At 36.4% G+C, this 22,116-nt stretch overlaps 2 protein-coding genes across 2 annotated transcripts in view; one reads left to right on the forward strand and one right to left on the reverse strand.

Moving 5' to 3' along the window:
- Window positions 1–237: 237 nt before the first annotated feature.
- LOC147864869 (putative pentatricopeptide repeat-containing protein At3g01580) overlaps window positions 238–22,116 on the reverse strand; it is a 46,273-nt gene continuing 24,394 nt past the window's right edge. Inside the window, exon 2 of the mRNA XM_087319047.1 lies at window positions 238–4,274. Within this exon, the coding sequence (XP_087175173.1) occupies window positions 1,197–3,935 (2,739 nt within the window). The 5' untranslated portion in view covers window positions 3,936–4,274 and the 3' untranslated portion in view covers window positions 238–1,196. The remainder of the gene's footprint in view (window positions 4,275–22,116) is intronic.
- LOC147864870 (uncharacterized) lies at window positions 15,692–20,985 on the forward strand. Its single transcript, XM_087319044.1, has 5 exons — window positions 15,692–15,967; window positions 17,050–17,569; window positions 18,851–19,291; window positions 20,179–20,259; window positions 20,636–20,985. Exons 1-5 carry the CDS (start codon window positions 15,797–15,799, stop codon window positions 20,725–20,727), a joined length of 1,305 nt encoding a protein of 434 aa, XP_087175170.1. The 5' UTR covers window positions 15,692–15,796; the 3' UTR covers window positions 20,728–20,985.

The raw sequence follows: 22,116 nt of genomic DNA on the forward strand, positions 1-22,116 counted from the left end.
TGCCCTTATCATTAACTCTTTTTTTCTTTGGGTGTTAATTCATATTTAAGAGTTGTGCATAATGCATTTCCAAAAAGAGAGGTAAACTAGCCATTGAATTCCATGAGCTTCACAATCTTCGTTCTTTTAAAGTTTTATACTGTTGTGATTTTGGTACACCGTGACACCAGCAAAACTATCATATGCAACATATGACTTAGAATGCTATCAAACGTCTATTAAGAACAACAATATTAGTGTTTAAAGCTCACAAATAAGATTGCACAAAATGTAGAGTATAAGTGGCACAATAAACCTTCTCCTTCTTGACAATCTTGACTCATTTTGTGGAGCATAGTCTTGAAGGTGGCTTGCCCAATTAGAATTAGAATTATAGTTTTTATTGTCCATAAAGAGGCCAAATTTGACTTATGGGATGAGAGTATACATGTGTTCTTGATACGTGTCTCCTTCCTAAAATGGGGTATTCATACATTGAAGCACAATGTCTCTATGTGTGAATAAGGCATGCACATATGAGCTCAACTGGCACTTAAGTTATCACTCCCTCTTAATATGTCATCATATCTTGAACAAATTGCACTATATGTCGAGCATGTGAAGAGCAAGTGACACTCATCCTCTACCATGCCTTCATTGCATACTTTACATGCCCTCAAATTCGTTACATTTTGATACCATGATGCAACTTCAACACCTAACTTGTGAGATCTAGTGTGTTGTAGTGTGAGGGCTCTACAAGCATTACTACTCATATTGGTAATGAGATAAGGTTGGATACGATCAATAGGCATTCTTGCCTTATATTGAGACCAACATTCAAGGTTGACATTCGCAATGTAATATTCTAGCTTTGTCCTCTTAACATCTTCCCATTTCATCCTTGATGATTCCACCAACCTTTCCTCAATCATTACATAATGCATAGCATCACCCAAAAGCTCTAAAAGATCATCCACGCCCCATCTTTTAGAGCTTTCGTGTGTGGATGATATTGAATTAAAAGACAAGTAAAATGCAAGGGATGATGTACAAAGTGGTTATCATTTTAATATTCAGTGTGATTTGGATGGAACCCTTACATGCTTTATCCCATGTGTGAAAATTGAATTCATAGTTTGAAGTCTCACATTAGGCTGGACAAATCTGATCTCCATCAATATCCATAGGGAAAGAGACATAGCAATTTCCAACCCCTAATGTGTGTTTCTTGGTTGCATACCATATGCTGTCTTTATATTTGACAGCATAATGCTTGCAGTTATGTCAGTTGATTCAAGCTCGAACACGTGCTTTACTGAATAATGTGCCAGACCTACATGCTCATGAAGTTTACATGCCGCTAACAATGTTGACCATACTATAGTAGCAGGTTGAGATGGAATAAAATTTGCTAACTCTACTGTGTAATCTAAACATCCCGCTCGTCCAAGAAGATCAAAAACACAAGCATAATGCTGGCAGTTCCATGATATACCACATAACTTATTCATTAGGTAAAAGCAATGAAGACCTTCTTGCACCAAGCCTGCGTTGCTACATGCCGAAAGAGCGCCCACAAGCGTTATTTCATCCCAACTAACATTATTCTTTAGCATTTTTCCTAGAAGTTGAAAGGCCTCCTCACCACAACCATGTTGCGCATACCCAGAGAGTATTGTTGTCCAAGTAATTGCATCTGGTCTCATGATGTCATCGAAAGTTCTTTTCGCATGTATTATACTTCCACATTTCGCATACATGTCCACAAAGATTCCTTTCAAGATGTCATCCCTATCATAACTATCTTCTATCACAAGAATGTGAATCAGCATCCCATGTTCTAAACCTGCAAGGCCACCGCAAGCCTTAAGCACACATGTGAAACTGATTGTGTCTGCCTTCACACCGTCCATCTCCATTTGCCAAAATGTATGTATTGCTTTGTCCCAAACTCCATTGTGGACATAACCCGAGATGACCGTGTTGTATGTGACCACATCCTTTTGCTGTATATTGTCAAAAACTTGTGTAACATGATTGAAACTTCCACATTTTGAATACATATCAAGAAGACTGTTCCCAACATGTACATCAGAATCCAGACTGAGCTCTATTATTGGTACATGAATTTGCTTTGCATGTTCCAAATCCAAGGTGTTTCCACATGCTTTTGAAATGGTAGAGAAAGTAACATCACCATGTGCTAGTCCTTCTTGCTTCATTTGATCAAATAGTTGTAATCCCTCATTTCCTAATTCATTCTGAATATACCCACATATGGCTGATGTCCACACAAACATGGGGCGGTCATGCATTTTGTCAAAGACATGTCTTGCATCAATCATGCAGCCACATTTTGCATACATGTCAAGAAGTGTGTTTCCTACTTGTACCTGAGAGAACATGTTAAATTCAATTGCATAAGAATGAATCCACCTACCTTGCTGTAGGTCACCTAGATTTGTGCAAGCCTTCAATGTGCTTACAAATGTAATTTCATCAGGTGAAACTTCATCCACTTGCATTTTCCAGAATAAATTTAAAGCTTCTTTATTTTCTCCCATTTCACTGAACCCATCAATTATGGAATTCCATGCAATAACATCCCGCTGAGCCATACTCGTGAAGATATAATTGGCATCCTCAATCCTGCCACACTTGCAGTACATATCAATAAGTGAACTGCCAAGAAATATATCTGGATCCCAATTGTTCAAAATTATGTCGATATGGATATGATGTCCCTCTCTCAAAGATGATAATCTTGCACATGCCTTGAGAACACTCATATAAGTGACTTTATTAGGCTTGAAATTGCTAAGTTGCATTTGTTCAAACTGATACCAGGCTTCATGTGCTTGGCCATGTAGGACATAAGCAGCAATAATTACCGACCATGAAACAACATCCCGTGCAGACAAATGGTTGAACACATAGATTGCATCAGCCAAACTCATGTCTTTAGCATACATATCGATAAGTGTGTTAGCAAGAAAGGTATCTGACTCCATTTTGCTTTGAATAATGATCATATGAACCCTACGTCCTTCCTTTGAGGATCCTTGATTGATGCATGCTTTAAGAACATTCAAGCACGTTACTTCATCAGGTTCAACATTCTGAGATTGCATTTGCCAAAAATGATAAAAGGCACGATCATGAAGTTCATGTTGTGCATATGCGGCAATCATCGTATTCCATGCCACAATGTGGTGTTTTTGGACTTTGTCAAACAATGCATGAGCATCATGTATGCTTCCACATTTGCCATACATATCGAGCAGAGCACTTCTAATAAAATCATCGCAATCAAATCCATCATTTACCATTAGAGCATGGATGATTTTCACATGGGTCAAACTTGTACATGCCTTAAGAATGCTAAGAAATGTCACATTGTTTGGTTTGACATCATCATGCACCATACGCCAAAACACATTCCAAGATTGTTTGCTGTGGCCAGATTTAGAATAGGCTCCAATAAGTGATGTCCACGTGAAGACATCTCTGGAATGCATTTTGTGAAACCACCGAGTGGCATTGGCCAGAGTACCACACTTAACATACATGCTAATGAGCAAGTTTCCAAGTAAAATGCTTGATTCCAATCCATGGTAAACCATGTGAACATTAACTTTCTTTCCCTTCTCAAGGTCTTTCGTGTTTCCAAACCTCTCCAGAAGACTGCCAATAGCCTCACAGCATGACATGATGCCAAAAGGATGCTCAATATCCTCATATTTGTAAACCACACTCACTCTATCTTTCTTTCTCTCTCCTGAAGATATTAATATATCTTTCTTTCTTCCTATGACCTCTTCAAGTGCCTGCTGTCCCTCTTGAGATACAACATTTGACGCCAATTTATTTGATGATAAGGATCCAAATGTCACAAGCTGACTCCCTAATCTCGCAAAGTGGCACAACCAGTTTGTTTCGAAATGACCGAGCATCCAAATCTTCACAACTCAGACATGATAATAGCTAAAATCACATCTTTTAATTTCGAGGAATACATAACTAGTTTCAGTTGACGACACTCACAATGTGATACCCAAATCTTACAACATGGCCATGATAGACCATATCTGTCTTGAATACAGAACATCTGAAGATTCACAATGCCAAACATGGTAGACACTGAAGTTGGGATAAATCTTTATGTCTCCCCCTTCCCCTTCCATATGTAAATACAATACTTACTTTAGGAAGCTCCCTGTTCATTTCGGGGCAGAACAGACAAAAGCCCTGTTTTTCCCAGGCATGGATCTCGCCTAGTGACATTGAAACAACTGATTAATATCATCAAAATCCTGATGAAATTAAAAAGACCCATGAGCGAATACAAAGAAGAATCAATCCTCAGGATATGAATTGAGAAAACCCCAATGATCAGATTACTCTAAAGCCTTTGGTATGAAGACTTCTGAAACAATAACAATTGGACTTACTGATGTAAATGATCACATTTGATATGACCTAATGAAATCTTAGGCCTGGCGCTTCATTCATCCCAACACAAGTTCTCTACACGCAACCATGGAAATGATAGAAAATCATAACTACTCCGCAATGTGATGTGATCGATTGATCGATTGCAACGAGCTCACGATGGTCTCGAAGCAAGGTTTTGTTCCCTATGGTTATTGGCTTTTCGAACACCTTGCCGAATCGTGTGGTCATAGAAAGCTAAGTTTGCACGCCCTTTGCCATAACTATGGACTTGGGCATGAAAGGGGGGCATTTTATTTTCCCACTTCAATTGTCACATGGGATTGGTCAAATGTTGTCACTCGGCAAATTCTATCAACAAAGGAATAAAGGCATGCAAAGTCTACTTACAGTTTGGAATGATCGACTTGTGGAATCACAACAAATAATTGTGTGAAATCTAAATCAAGGCGTTTCCTCCCAAATAACTTTTCCAAACATAGAACGAAAGAATCTTCAGTGTAGAATTGTATAACAACTATGTGATTTTATAGACAAGTCTATTATGGTATGTGATATGGATCACATCTAGATCTTGTAAGGAATTTTCAATGACTCGATAAAAAGTACTTGTTTTACACAAATTATGATGAAATTGGTGTCCAACTCTACCTTATAACAAAATGTATGAACGAGTCTCACTTTTGCAAAAGAGCCGATGCATCTATTTGCAATATTCATTCTAAGGAATTAGTACAATTGCACTTAAAAAGCTCAATCTGCTTAGGAAGAGTTCAAACCTCTTGGCCACATATGTGCTAAAAGGAAGCAATCGTGAAAGAGGGGTTGTGTAGAGAGAACTCGATATTTTAAGTGAAGGGAAAGAATCTAAACTTGAGGAAGTGATTACTGGATCCTACCCACAAAGATCAAAATTGCAAACCAACTCAAACACATATTTCACATTGAACTTGTTGGGCTTTGTCTTATATAATATATGGAGGCTAGATATAAAGTTTTGCCAACACAAAATGCATTTGAAGGACAAACAAAGGATGTATCAAATGGATCCAAACCAACAAATTGAGGTAAGAATTTGACAAATCCTTAAAATCTAGGTTTAGAAATCAGCCAAACAAGCCATGTGTTCACCCTCATTGTAGTACTTTAGAAAACAAATGATGAATTGTGCATATAGATGGATCATAGAAACCTAAAGGTGCCACAATGAGTGTTCTGTTTCCACTAACATATATACACATTGTCGCAAAGACTGTGGTTGTGTGTGCATATTTGTAAAAACCCACTTACAATATTAGTTTGCAAAAAGTTATTTGGTAAGACTCAATCGAACTTAGCCGCTCCTTTGTTAGAAGTAAGGCTTATCAAATCAACCACTTCAACTCTTCTTCTTCTCTATTCATTTAGCTTTCTTTCTCTTTATATTTACAAATTTTATCTTACAAAACTTGTTTACCTAAAGAAATTGTTTTAGGAGGACTCCAACTCATAACCTCTACAAAGAGGCATTTGAGATAGATTAATTCAACTTCTTCATTTACTCAATTTACTTTCCTTTCCTTAGTTTTTGTCTTCTTTTCAGCAGGCCATCATCTTCTTGAGCGACCTCTGCATCCTTCACCCTTGTGAGCTTCTTCAGTCGCTTTCTGTTTTTCTTCTTTTCTTCCCCCTCTCTACCTTCCTTAGCCACCATGGGAATGGCTTTTGTAGGGGGTCAACTGCCTAGCCACTCTCCTTGAGGCGGCCTCATGCATGGGTGGTTGTTTCTTTATTTTTTTATATTTATATTTATATTTATAAATTCTATTTTATATTTACATTTGAGAAATTGCAAAATCATCCTCATTTAATTTCGAGCTCCCCTTTTGATATAATTACATTTGTGTCTTGAGTGATCTTGAAGGTAACATTGATCCTTCCAGAGGTTGTATCTTGGGATTCTGAACTCCGATTCACGGACCGAAAAATCCTACATGCTCCTCGTCACAAGTTCCAAATGGAAAATTTACTTCTAAAGATTTTTAACATTGTTTCAATATCGTAAAGCCTGATCTCAATTTCATCACTTAAAGAGGTGAAACACTTCTTATGTATTTTGTCAAATTATAAATTAATTTGACGAAAGTTATAGAGCATATTATTGTGGTAAGGATATTTATTAATGCCAATAGATCACTTAAAGAGGCAGAACACTTCTTATGTATTTTGTCAAATTATAATTTTATTTAACGAAAGTTATAGAGCATATTATTGTGGTAAGGATATTTATTGATGCTAATAGATGAGCAACCTTGGGTGATTGGTGCATGAATGCTTGAATGGTTAAACACGATTCTTATTGCTCAATAATCTATTGTAACATTTTGTCATCTCTACTTGTAGATTCTCATGCAAAGTGGTGGAAATTTTTGCAATGTAGTTGGCAGTTAACAATCGACAATGGTTCAGTTTGAACCGAACCGAACTGCGAAACCGCGGTTTAACGGTTCGGTTCGGTTCAAGTTTAGGTTTTTTAAACGGTTCGGTTCAGTTTCGGTTTGGTTTCAACTGTCAAAAACCGTGGTTTAAACGATTTAATGGTTTTTATTTTTTATTTTTTAAAATTTTTATTAAAAAAATTCTAAAATTTGTTTTTAAACAATCTTTTCATTTTTACACCTTATTCTCACATTTTAGGAACATCTAAAAAATTCTAAAAATTCTAAATAATGAAATATTATAAATTTTAAAAAGTACAAAATTTGACCTATGTTGAAAATTGAAACTGAACCACGAAACTGCGGTTTTTACGGTTTAATGGTTTGAAAAATGTTTAACGGTTTCGCGGTTCGGTTAAGTTAGTTTCAGGTTTTTTAAAATTTAAACAGTTCGGTTCCAAACCGGTTCGGTTTGAACCCTCTCAAACCGAACCGTTGCCGATTGTTATTGGCAGTCTTGATTATAATTTCGATCTAAGGCTTTTATTTAGAGAGGGGTCAACCTTCGGTTTCAACTCTAGAGAGGCAAAGGATTGGGAACATGCACATGCTTCTTTTGCACAACTCAATGAAAGAGATTGTCCTCACTAGTTTATTCAATGCCATATTGCACTTACCATTTGGAATTACATATAAGATATTTAATTGATAATGCCTACACAATTGCTCAATATTCACAAAATGGCCCAAACGATGAGATGGAGATAATTGGGATATGTATAATGCTTTTATATTTGATTGTATACATGGAGTACAACCTTATCTAAGGAAACTGAAAGGATCTAAGGATATTGGAGCATCTAAGGATTCTTTGCTTAGGTAAACATTCTTTTTGTTTAGTGACACTTGAGAATGTCCCACTACCTATTGTATTATCATCTTCAAAGGTCAAATATGACCAATGAGACTAGAAATATAATATTTTCACATAATACATGTGAAAGTGAGTAGTGACTCTCAATGTTCAAAAACTTTACTAATGAATGTTGCAATTGAGAGTGCATGTCACTATGAATGTGGGGAATTTGTTGAAGGCTTGGGTTAGTCAAAGATGTGTGAAAAGTTTAGCAAAATACACCCAAACGCAGAGCATTGTATTGAAACGTGAAACCAAAACTCTTGAACTTGTTTATGGAAAAATGTGTGTAGTTGACTAGTTTTATAACATCTTGAATCTATTGATGCATGGAGAAATAAATGTGTTGCTATTGATTATCAACTTAGTATGCATGCACAACTCTTTCAATGCCTCATAAACTTTTGCACATATTCTAACGTATTTACAAAAGCACCATGTCATTTGTGTAATACAAAACACGCAGACTACATCATTGGACAACATTATTAATGGCTTATTCCTCTAAGTCATCAATGCATAGACCACATAGATTTGTTGAGGGAAAATACATACTATTCATAATGGGTTTGTTGAGGGAAGGGACATCCTTCATATTATTTTGAATGTGCAAATGACAATGGATTATGCAAAGGAATCAAAACAACAAATTGAAATGATACAACTAGACATCAAGAAAGCTCATGATCATGTAAGTTGGTCTTTTCTTACCAAACTTATTTCTCACATGGGTTTTGGTGAAAGGATGTCTCGACTCTCTTTGATGTTGGGGTTAGGTGCATTGTCACATGTGATCATAAATGGTGTGGAGTTACGAATGCAATACCATTGGCAATATATCTAAGACAAGAATGCCCATTGAGTCCATTATTATTTGCCAGTGTTACACCCTGATTATGGTTAAGATACATGAGTTGGAAATATGTGGGTATATAGTTGGTCTAGCTTTACCGTTTCGGGAAATAATTGATAGCCCAAGGTTTGGTAGATGATTCATTTTTGTTCTCAAAGTTGTACCTGATAATATAGTTAAAGCCATGGAGTGTGGAATGGATTTGCATTGGTGTGAAGATTACATATTAATATGCGGAAGTCTATGCTTACTTATTAAATGCACGAAGAGTGATTTGGTTTATCTTGGATGGTGTGGCCAAATATTAGGTCAAGGCAATGTATGTTGGCACTTAGGTTGCTTTGTTGGTGTTGATATCTCACCTTCTCAAAGTTTGAATACAATATTTGGCATAGTTTTAGAGAACTTTATGTGTGGAGATATCAAGCTCAACTAGATTTGGTTAGTTAGTCAACACACATAACTTAGTAGTTACCTAGATAGAATCTAGTTAGTGTGTTGACCTTAAAGCCTTAAATAGGATTTTGTACTTGAGTGGGATACATTGTAGATCCTCCACTCCCATGTTCATTTAATATAGGACTTACACCTTTGTACCTATATTATACTCACACATGTGCACCTTTGCACATGAGATGTATATATATACCTCGTTGTGGGTATTTTTCTATTTGATGATGCTTTTTAATATACACTCTTGTTAATCATCCCCCATTTATAATATTGTTCATAAGTGTAACTTCCCCTCTCTCTCTCTTCCTCTCACACACATACGCACACATATCACATAATCTTCTACTTATTAACTACTCACATAATTAGACGTTAATTAACCCTTGCTTAATTACCTAATTCTTTACATTATGTATTGAAAGTCTCAAGCTTGGATGTCTGGTACTCGTCTTAAAGCGGTACAAGCAACAATGATTCAAATGATTTCTTATTCTTTGTCCTTATTGCCATGGACAAAGAAATCACTTGATCATTTGGTTAGTTCATTAAAATATACATGGTGGAAGAAAAGAGTAAAATTGGTATGAGTTGACATTCATGGAGCAATATACATAGTGGTTTTACTAAATTTAGAAGATTGTATGGTGAGTTGAAGATTTAACCTTTTAAAAGGTATGTGCATAACTTCATAAGTACTCAACTGTTGTCGTGAAGATTTTCGGCAACGGTGTGAAAATTGCATGGAATGTACAAAATCAAGTGTGGTTCTTCACACACAATATGAAATAATAATAGTGAAGATACTATTTTATATTAGTTTAATATTTTGGTACGAAAAGATGGATGTCTTCAAGAGCTTCCGAATGCACTTTACTACATTTGAAACGGACAACTAAATGTCAAGTTATGTGAGTGCAAAGTTTGAGAAGAAGAAGAGAAAAACAAAATTGTGAGATATCCCACATAGATAGGACAAATCAGGATCCTACAGTATATGAGCATAGTTAGAACTTATTACTTTTTGTCTATGTGTGGAGCACAGAATGTTCAAGGTGACTTGGGCTAAACTGTTCGGATGGATGGATGTGGCTTAACCACTTGTAATGGTTTTGGAGAACTGGACCGGACGTACGACGACGGAACCGGGACCGGGATCGGATTCGGATCGAGCCGGACGGACGGATCTGGATCGAACCGATCGGTACGGACACGACCAGATCGGACTGGTCGGCATCAGACATACAGATCGATTGGTGGGTCAGATAGGTTGATCGCAACACACGATGTCTTGAAGATTTCGGTGTGAAACGAACAAAAAAAAATTGTCTATAGGTTCCGTCGGCTCATTGGAGGTCGACTGAAGGTGTAATATGCAGTTAAACATTTGTAAAATACAAGACTAAAGCCGAGTAATATTTTGTGCATTGAAAGGGATGCAAGCAAGGCTTGAACCTTGCACCTCCAAGAAAGGCACTAAGCCAAGTCATTTCTTTAAGTTATATTTTTATCATTATACTTCTCATACATGAGAGCTTGAATGAGTGACATGGTTATCATGCAACACATGCAATGCATGAGCGCCAAATGGCAAACATGCATCACATGCATTACATGCATGTCTTGCACCCTCACATGCATCATATGCATTGGGGCATCTATAAAAGAGTGGATGAAAAACAAAAACAGAGCTAGGTATTAATCAAGAAATTAATAAAAATAATAAATCGTTATCCAATTGGTGATGTATTAATCTTGTTTCTCAAATCTAAAGTCAAGGGGTCAATCTTAATCTCCCTCTCTCTTAACAATCGACAACGGTTCGGTTGGTTTGAACCGAACCGAACCGCGAAACCGCGGTTTAACGGCATAACGGTTTCAACAGTAAAAAACCATTGTTTTAACGGTTTAACGGTTTTTATTTTTTATTTAAAAAATTTAAAAAAATTTCTAAAAATTTCTAAATTTTGTTTTTAAACAATCTTTTCATTTTTACACCTTATTCTCACATTTTAGGAACATCTAAAAAATTCTAAAAATTCTAAATAATGAAATATTATAAATTTTTAAAAATATTATAAATTTGACCTATGTTGAAAACCGAAACCGAACCACGAAACCGTGGTTTTTACGGTTTAATGGTTTAACAGTTTGAAAAATGTTTAACGGTTCCGTGGTTCGGTTCGGTTAGGTTCAAGTTTCAGAAAATGAAAACGGTTCGGTTTGGACCCTCTCAAACCGAACCGAACCGTCGCCGATTGTTACTCTCTCTCCATCTCAATCTTTCTCTCGCCATATCAATCTCTCTCAATCTATCTTAAATACTTTCTCGCTAAAGCTAGTACAAACTTCGAATCCTTCTGGTCCAGGACCTCGGTAGTTACGCCTCACGATCTGCACATAGTGACGGATTTTCACGACACCGTGGGCATAAATAATTTGCCAATTTGTGGAGGAAGTGGGTATATACCATGAGCATTTAACTATCCATAATATATTATGTTTTAACAATTATTGCTTTCAAGGCAACAATGTTTGAAATTGTTTAATTAGAGAGCCCTAGAGTATAGAGAATATAATAATTCTTTGGTAATAGAGGTGATGGCAACTGCAACGATATTACATTGGGATGGAAAAGAAAGTCTCAACTCATAGTTCAATTGAATGGCAAGGCTTGGCTTGGAAACAGTGGAAGATTTCGTTCTAGAGTCACATAGGAAAATGATGACCTTTCAAATAGTCCGAAGTAAGTTTTGCATACCACATGGATATGGGTATATTTGGCAATCAATATTGGCATTGCCTAGTCTAGATTTCCCAAATAGTGATTGCTCTCTCTCTCTCAATAAAGGATGTTAGTTAACAACACACATAAGAAGAATAAAGGAAAATAACAACTTCTTATTATAATAGAGTATTTAGCACATATAAAAAAAGTGGTGTGCTTAGGGTTTTGAGTAATTACCTCTTAACCCTAAGTATTTTTAACTCAAATGGAAGATTAGAGGGATAGAGTGAGAGCTCTTAACAGTCTAATGAAAGGCGAAAACCCAAGAATGTTCAATGGAGAAGAGCTACAAAAGTCACAAAAGAGTGGCTTATATAGCATTTTACAAAGGGGTGGGTTAATTTTACACTAACGTGTCCACTGACGACAAACCTTTCTATCAAAATTTACTATATCCCCCTTTTCCCTAATGTCTTGTTGACATTGGTGTCTCTTTGTTGGTGCCTTTGTGTCCACAACATGTGCCTCGAATGGCAGATACTTAACAAATTCAAGCATCATTAACATGCAGTTTTCTGTCACCTTTTAAATGAGGTTTCATTGATGGTACTAGAGCTCTACCCACCCCCATCATATCAAGAGGTGTTTGACAACCGTAGGTATCGGGGGGGGGGGGGGGGGGGGGATGTGGTATAGTGTATAATTGGAGCATGAGAAATGGGTTCCTATTTGATGAACTTCGTGGGATACCACGACAACTCTATAGGTTGAAAGGAAGGCTGATTTGGCAATTTTCGCAACTATGATGTATGGGGAATGAGGTCTCGAGAAGAGGTAGGTTTACACTATCTAGCATTACAACACTTAGAGAGGGTTTAGCGTGCAGTAGACATTCGGTTAAGTGTGTGCCCACTTAAGTGCACCATTCTATTAAATGCACTTTTTATAGAGGTCAAAATCCAGATAAAAAAAATTACATTGTTTCATGACGAAATTACATTAAACCAAATTGAAACTATGCTCTAAACATTCAGAAAATAACAAAAGGAGTTTTTGTGTGTATGTGTATGCGTGTCATGTGTTCTATGTGTGTGTGTGTGCGTTTACGATTACGAGTCTTAGATTCCAACTGAGTAAGCGGTTCATTCTAGAATTTTCCTTCTGTCTCTATGGCTAGAGCAACCCCTTTCAGCTTTTTAACTCTACTATGAAGTTCTCCAAGTTCTTCATCAACATCAATCACCTTGCAGACATCCACTCTAATTTGCAACTGATCATTCGGTGTTGGTATACGATTATTTCGACCTTGCTTGTGGTTAATTGCCATGATGATATCTTGATGATCGTGAATAGTCAAGTTTTTGTAGCAATCGGCCGCGAATGCGAGCTCTCCTTCTCCATGTGGAACAAAACTTCTGCATGTGCTGCATGCATGCGTGTGTGCATGCTCTTTTCTTGCATGAAGAAAACCTCTTTCCCTCCCTCTCTCTTTTCCTGTTTCCTCCATCTGTACTTCGATTCCTCAAACCTACCACTAGCAGGAAGAAAACACAAGAAAAAATCTCATTGCATCCAAGGAAGTCCATTAGGTTTGTTGCATAGATGGATGTATTCCTTAGATGTAGCAAAAAAGGCAAAAACAGAAGGTAATCTAGAATTGAGAAAGAAACAGAAGAGTGAAGAGTATGTATGTATGCTAAAACCAGAAACGTTTCAAGTAAATTATATCACGTAAATTGATCATTTTTCTTATCAAGAATGATATGATTAGAGCACAGAAGGATAATATTTCAAAGAACCCTAAAAATTTCCAAATCACCCTAAAATGTTTTAGAAAACCCCTAAGTGCGCACTTCTTCATTGCGTCCAAAAAGTGCGCACTTAACCGAATGTCTATTGTATATGTATATGTCACTACGGAGATGACGAAGTGGACCTTAGAGATAGATAGCCAAGGTTTTTTAGTATCAAAATCTTGTTATAACAACAAACATAGATGGATTTTAGTAGAGAGAGAAAGAAAGAAAGAAAGAAAGATATATTAACGTCTTCTAAGGCCAAAATTGGCCCATGAGACAAATGGTGTACAACAAAAATGGGATATTTACCCATTCATCGAAAGTAAAAATAAAATTAAGATAAAATAGAGTTTAAGCTAAATAGTTCTAAGAAAACAACAAACATGTTCTATATAAAAAACATGTTCTACAATGAGAATGATTCTATACTAGGCCTAATTTCATTTCCATCCAAGTCTCTCGAAGAGAAGCGGGGGGTCAAAGGGTTGCCATGATGTGGATGTGGCCCGTGGTCCCCATGTAAGAGGTACCCCAACCATAGCTTCGAGTCGGCGTAGCTCACGTTCCCTTATCTTCTTAATCTTTTCTACTCCACGTTGACTTGTGTTGAAGCCCAACATCCGAGGACGTTTGGTTGCTCTTTGTATTTCTGCTTCCTCAAGGGAGAGGCCGAGCGGCATAAGTGTATCCACATTCATCGTCTCCCCATGTTCCTGAAAAATTACACTAGGTACATGTTGATGAGTAGTAAAAGGGTTATGATTAACACTTTGTAATTTATCCTCCCTATGTTGTTTTAGCTCTAAGATATACCTACCTAGTCTCTTTACACTCGGGGTATCTAATAGTTTGGAGAGGGTGGGAGAGGGTCCTAGTATGTCTTGGTATTCCGCCCGTATCTCGGCATAAGTTGGGCACTTGCATGTGAAGTGATACTCATCCTCTATCTCTATGTGGCATAACCTACATAGCCTTTCCTCTCTAGGGACTCTATTAGCTCGACCATTCTCAATCTCAAGTTGGTGAGATGATATCCTAAGTTGTCCAATGGCCACCCTTAGTGCATTTGATAAGAAAGTATCTAGGTATCTTGGTCGTGTAATAAACCCTAACTTAGAGAAGTGCAAGAAGTGTTCCTTATAGTACACCATTTTAGATGGGAGTGGCTCTCGTGGGGTGATCCATTTGTATCGAGTGTAGATTTGCCATATGTCTTGGCGTATCACTTTATTACGATCTTCACGAGAGATTAAAGTTTGATCAGTCCCATGGTTGTACTTAAGGGGAGGTAGGTTATTAATGTCTATGCCATTTGCAAATAACCAACTCACCACAATGCTATACCAAGAGTTGGTGTCTCCAGACACATGTAAGGATCGGGATGCCTCAAAGGCTCGACGGGATATCCTATCTTGTGGTTGACTATGTATCCGATGAATAAAAGCTACCACTTGAGAGAGAGAGAGAGAGCATTCTAAGGCAGCCCCAAGGGCTAACTAAACCCTTCAATTTTTATTTCTTTCTTCTGTTTGTTCTCCCCCCTAAACACATACATACATTACATACATACATACATACATACATACATACATACATACATACATACAATACATACATACAATACATACAATACATACGTACATACAATATATACATACATACATACATACATACATACATACATACAATACATACATTACATACAATACATACATACATACATACATACATACATACATACAATACATACATACATACAATACATACGTACATACATACAATACATACAATACATACAATACATACGTACATACAATATATACATACATACATACATACATACAATACATACATTACATACAATACATACATACATACATACATACATACATACATACATACAATACATACATACATACATACATAGATACATACATAGATACATACATACATACATACATACAATACATACAATACATACATACATACATACATACATACATACATACAATACATACATACATACATACAATACATACATACATACATACAATACATACATACATACATATAAGAAGAACAGTATCTTGTCTCTGTCTGTCTCTGAACTCTGTTTCAGTCAAAACCCACAGAGGAGGAGGAGGAGGAAGATGCCATGATGTAACACCTCCAGGAGGAGCAACAGAGCAGAACAAACCAATGGCATCCGCGATGCTTTCTAGGGTTCTTTTTGGGGCAGGCAGGCGCTTGAGACTCGCCTCTCCTTCTTCTTTACCTTCCTCCTCATCGCTATTGTCATCATCATCATCATCATCATCTTCTTCTTCTCGTTCTTCCCTCTGCGCAAAGTCGCCTTTTGCTCTCTCTATGGTAAATTTTATAATCGTTTCTCTTAATTTTTGTGGCTTCACGCTAGAGATTAAAATGAAAAGTTCCTTCCTTTTAGCTCGTTTTTAAGTGCAAAAATTCGTTGTTTTGAAATGAGAACCATTTTGCAGAATAATGTCTTACTGCTAGTTTCTTTGTTTCTTTGGAACACTAGATTTGTGTCTGTTTCTATCTTTCATGTCTCTTTGGCTCTGGTTATCTTGAATGCAATGCAGTGGTGACAACAAAGAAAGGAAATCTGAGTATAATGTAATTCCCACTTGCAAGATTTCAAAAATTACCTTCAAGTTGTGAGATTGGAGGTTACAAGTATTTTCAACTATGCATATGTTTGGCAATAAAAACCTTGTAAATGGTGAAATATTTGTTAGTGAGAATTAAGTTCAGCAAACTTAGATGAAGATTTATTTAGAGCTTGCTAAAGAAAAATTCGAACACCTGAAAAAGGACATATTTTTGAGACCACTATGCTTGATTGTATGTACTGTCATAACTTGCATAATCATGCCTCATCCAACCGAGATCTTGTTAGATGCAGGAATCTTATTACAAAGATACCACATCCAATGTGGATTCTGCGACAAGCATATACTTGGACCTATAGTTTAATAGTCATGCTACATCTAAAATATTGTGATGTCGTACACGTAACTATGCATCGATTATGCAGCTTGAGTCAAATTAAGCCTTTTAAATAGCTTAATTAGCAAATGGACACCCTTTGGCTGAATCATTATCAGGATAACTATTGTCTGGGCAGGACCTAGACTTTTGTCATTTAAAGAGTTTAGGCATCACTTCATTTTTTAGGGATACACCCTCAACAATGGTGGCAGAACCAGCTATGTTCTTAAATGTCGTCATATGGACAAACCAGTCATCTTTCCTTTACAATGTGGATATAGAACTTCATTGTTTATCCAACAAGCTTCTAGTTGGCTGATTGGGTCTCAGCTCAGGAAAGTATTTTGATTGGCAGGAGATTTCTTACCGTCGCTGTTATCCTGATTAATCCTTGATATAGATTTAAATCGTGCCTTGACAAATTGATGATGTACCTGCAGAATCGTCACTTTTCATCTAAATTTCCTGGGGATTCAGGGAATGGGAAAGGGAATTCCAGAAACGGTGAGGAAGATCTCGGAGAACCTCGCCTATTTGGCGAAGGAGGATTATTTGGTAAATCTATTTCAGAAGACCAGTCTACAAAGGATTGGGATGAGCAAGAGGATGATCAGCCCCCTCCTGCATGGTCATCGTTTTCACCTGATAAACCAGATTATGAAGAAATGTATGAGGATCAGGAGTGGGCTCCTGGTGAGGAAAGGGTGTTTGCTCAGCCGACGGTTGAGGATTATATACCTGGACAAGAATTGGAAACTGAGGAGGGATGGAGCGCTGTTGTAACGGAGAAAGGTTTCAGTGCTGAAGTTTCAACCACTGTAACCGAAAAGGATATAAAGTATGATTGGATGCCTCAAGAAGACATGGCACCATCTTATATTGGCCGATGGGGTCCTGATGGTCGTCTTCTCAAGGGAAAGCCTCAACTCCCTCTGGATGAGGATATTTATCCTGTAGCAGGTATGTTTTCTTAAGTTTCTGTCTATTAAAAGTCAGAATGGTTTATTTTCATTTAGGCTTTAGTTTAGCCCTTATGATGTAAAATCCATGCATCCGATATTGGTTTTTATCTGACTGTGTCAATGCATTTCATCAAACTGATCAGAAGTTGTGGTTATATTAGCATTCACTCACCAGCTAATCTTGTTAGGAAAGCCATATATAGAATGTTTGATTTAGTTTTTGGTTTTTGGTTTTCTTGATGCATGTGATATGCTGTTTCATTTCTCTCATAATTAGGATCTTAATGTTGCACTTTCATGCTATTATTTTGTTTGTGATCAATAATGTAAAAGATCACCAAAATAGAGAAATCATTCAATTAATCTCATGCGGTGAAAGATGTTAAAAGGAACCACAATTTCTTTATGTGCCATGATTTGATTTGAATGCGTTATCTTGCAAAATTGTCTATGATAAGCGACAGTTTAGAGGTATTTCGAACACATTGCTGTATAATGTGAACCCATTGAAAGATAGAAAAAGGAACTGCAATGTTTTTATGTTACCATCATTCGATTTGAGTGCTTTTATCTTGCAAATTCTCCATATGATAAGCGAGAGTCTAGAGGTACATCAAACATGTTACCAAATAATGTGAATCCATTAGTAGTGTCACTCAATTGATATCATATCATTTTCCTCATCATCTAGAGAGAGAATAGAATAGAAGAGATTTTTTATTGTCCTAAGAAGGGGGTTTACTACTCTGTTGTAGAACTCTTTACATGAAAATAGCGCGCACACACACACACACACATATAGATAGATACATACATATAGATAGATAGATAGATAGATAGATTCTATTATTGTCTTGGGAGGTCAAGTATGACCTATGAGACAAAAAATATTACATTTCACGTAATACATGTGAATGTGATTAGCGACTTGCGATGCTTTACCAATGAATGTTGCAATCAAGAGTGCACATTGTGGTTTTCAAAGAAATTCATGCAAGGATTGGGCTTAGTAAAAGATGTGTGGAAAGCATGGTCGAATATGATCATAGGCAGAGCATTGTATTAAAGTGTGAAACTTTGACTGTTGAACTTGTTTAGGGCAAAGTGTGCATAGTCAACCACTCCCATCACTTGTGCCCCGACGCTTTGTCTCACATTGCAATGCATGTAAGCTAAGTCGCATGGAAACAATGATTCGAATGGCAGACGTGTGTGTGTGTGTGTGTGAGAGAGAGAGAGAGAGAGAGAGAGAGAGAGAGAGAGATGTGTGTGTGGACAGAGGAACCTACATCTGATGCCGCCTTTGGAGATTTGATCAAAAGAAGTGGATATACTGATGATGACATCGCTAATCTAATGGCTGGCTTTTATGAACCTGTTGGGCTGCCTCATTTGGATGATTACAAGTTTATTGACATGGATGCCGAAAGGAGGAAAAAGCGCAGGGAGGTTGAACTAGAGAAACAAGCAGAAATGGCAAAACGTTGGGTGAGAAAAGTCGACGAGCAAGGTTTTGCCCATGCTGTGGGAAGGAGAAAGACGAGCAATGCCCGAGTGTGGATTAAAGAAGGTCGAGGAAGGATAGTCATTAATAAAATGCATCATGATATGTACTTTCCATCCATGGATGATCGAGTGCAGTATTTGGAACCATTTGTTGTAACTGATACAGTGGGCATGTTTGATACATTTGTACTTGTCAGAGGTGGTGGCACAACAGGTACTTTTGAATGGTTTTTGCAGATGTCTTAAAGTCTGTTTGCATTCTGATTTTGGTTTATATGAAGGTCTGATTTGGTGCAAGTTGTTTATAACAAAAATAACTGAATTTGTATCTATATACTCTTGATCAGCTATTGACTAATGATGCTAGTGTGGATGGTTTTACTATTAACAATTTTATTCTATTCTTTATTTAATACCTTCTTAGAGTACTGTATTGTTTGAAAGATCGGTATCCTCTTCATCATGGCACCATAACTTGCATAGTATATAGTCAGATCACATTTTCAAGAAAATTCAAATTCAAGAGTTTTGCTGTTCTATTCCTATTGACATATGCAGAAGGACACACATAATTAATAGGTTCTTGTGCAACTTGCCACATCAGATAAATGCACCATATCTTTTAGTCTAAGTTAATGGAAACATCAGTTTATAACATGTATTAGAATATAAGGTCACATGTGTTTTAATATTAATCCTACTTCCTATCCATGGGATCAAAAACCAAATACACATGTATACATTTATCATTTAAAATTATATGCATTATCTTACAATGTAAGTCGGAAGGTTGTGGATGAAAGAATTCAGCAGATAAAAAAGAAAATATAAAATGATAAACAATTTAAGGGCATAATTAATTCCAAAAGTTAGCATTTTTTTCTGGCCATTTGTGAAGGGATCTTAAGAGATGAAAGTTTGGTAATTGAAAGTGCTCATGATGCCTTTACCTTATTTCAGACTAGGTTTATTGCAGTCCTTTTAAGATTTCTTCCATGGGCTTTGCTTTTTTAAGATACAAAGATTTACTAATTAAATCTCTTATTGACTTTTTGTCTTTCCTGGTAACTCTTCATTCAAAATTTAACTTTTTCCTTGTAGGTCAAGCTGGTGCTATAAGGCATGGGCTGAGCAGAGCCCTGATGTGGTTCGAACCTTCTTTGCGGGGAACTTTGAAAAGGGGTAAGCATTAATGCTAAAAAATATGTGCTCTATATCAAAACTTCCATGCTTGTTTTACCTTCTTATATGGAGAGAACTTCTTTCTTCTATTGGCTTTTGAAGGTAGAGGTACTAGCTGTATTATCTAACAAGGCTTATATTATACGAAAGCCAGGAATTAAGTGGTGCACCACTATGGATACATTGAATGTGTGTGTGTGAGAGATTTAAAGATCTTTATCCTCCATTTCTCAAGGTGGTTAATAGAAAACTAGTTTTTCTCTGAATAGACTGAGCTATCATCTTATACAAGAATGTATGCATCATTTTCACTATAGAACTATGATGGAAGTCTACTTGCTGTATTTATTTTTGTACTTGTCTTTGTAAAAAACAGCTGGAATGCTTACAAGGGACCCCAGAATGGTTGAAAGAAAGAAACCAGGAAAGGCGAAGGCACGAAAAAGCTTCCAATGGGTCAAAAGATGAAATTATACTTGGAATGGTGATGAAAATTTCAGTTTTTTTTTAAGCCTTGTCTCTACAATAAATTTTTTCTCACCAAGTTTAGATTTTCTCAGATTTTTTAGAGTAGAACTCTGTAACAAAATGAAAAAGGTCAGGAAAAATTTCACAATATGCTAGATGGGTTTTCTTAGGCATTTCATTCTGAAAGTGTCTATAACTAATTTTTGTAGTAACATTTGGTGATAAAATATGGCCACCTTGGTTGCAAGGTATTTAGAATGTTTGAGAAAAGGTTCACCTATTTGGGGAATCAAACTTCGTGAAAAGAATTTTGAAAGCCCTAACACCTACTTGAACTGGACAGTACGCATATTTACTTTGTTCTTGCTCAAGCATACCATAGATTGATAGCATTGTTATAGTAATGCTGGTGTTAACGGGAACTCCCTTATTAACTAACAGCTAGTTATGCTCTGTGACACTGGATTAATTGCTGAAAAAATATATTCTTTCAACAAAATATTTAAAGCTATATATACATATATTTTAATTTGTGTTGTGATTCCACCAATTTTAACTGTCTATGTATTTGTTGAGCATAAAAACAATTAATCTATTATTTAGTGTACTCAGCTTTTCAAACGGTCCAAGGTACAAAAAATGAGTTGCCAATATATGTATTTATGTTCTTGTGTAATATAGACCACAAGAATGAAGTAGGTTGTTTTTGTATTGTTGGATTTGAAGCCATATGGTCATGCAAGCTATTGTCTGCTTCCCTTGATGGATTGTTTGATTTCAAAAGTCAACCAGTGTAAAGCCATTCCAATTTGACATCCCAAATATGTGTAATATACTCTGTTTAGACTTCCTTTATGTCGCTAGAACATGCATTGAATGGCTTTACATTGGATGACTTTTTGTTCAATGCTTCAATATTCTTCAATGTAGAAGTACATTAAATTGGTCTAATTTGCTTGTGCATGGATGCATTTTTCTGTAGTTACACTAACAAAGCATTTTTGAACTTTTGCTATAGTCATTCGAGCTAATGAGGACATTCATAATGTTACTTAGCTATGCTGTTGTTTGAAGGGAAAGTAATCGGCATGAAGACAAATAAGCCAGTTATGCTAGGATCCAGATTTATAAGCATGTTAAATATATACGACAATTTTGTTAAAGAATAGAGAAGGAAACATAAGTTTAAACCTAATGTTCAAAATAAGATAAAATTGTAATATGATTACAATGTATTTCGTTTTAAAGTTTATGGATCATATGAAGCAAAGAACCACACTATCATATGTTTAGACGACATGAAATATGAAATGCCACTAAATTGTACGCTCATGTACCATAAGCTTAGGACAGAAGAGAGAGAGAGAGAGAGAGTTTTGATTCACAAGA

Source organism: Azolla caroliniana, unplaced genomic scaffold (genome assembly GCF_043228905.1).
Source record: "Azolla caroliniana isolate FFs.n. ecotype wild unplaced genomic scaffold, voAzoCaro1.0.p SCAF_4, whole genome shotgun sequence".
Classification (NCBI taxonomy): domain Eukaryota; kingdom Viridiplantae; phylum Streptophyta; class Polypodiopsida; order Salviniales; family Salviniaceae; genus Azolla; species Azolla caroliniana.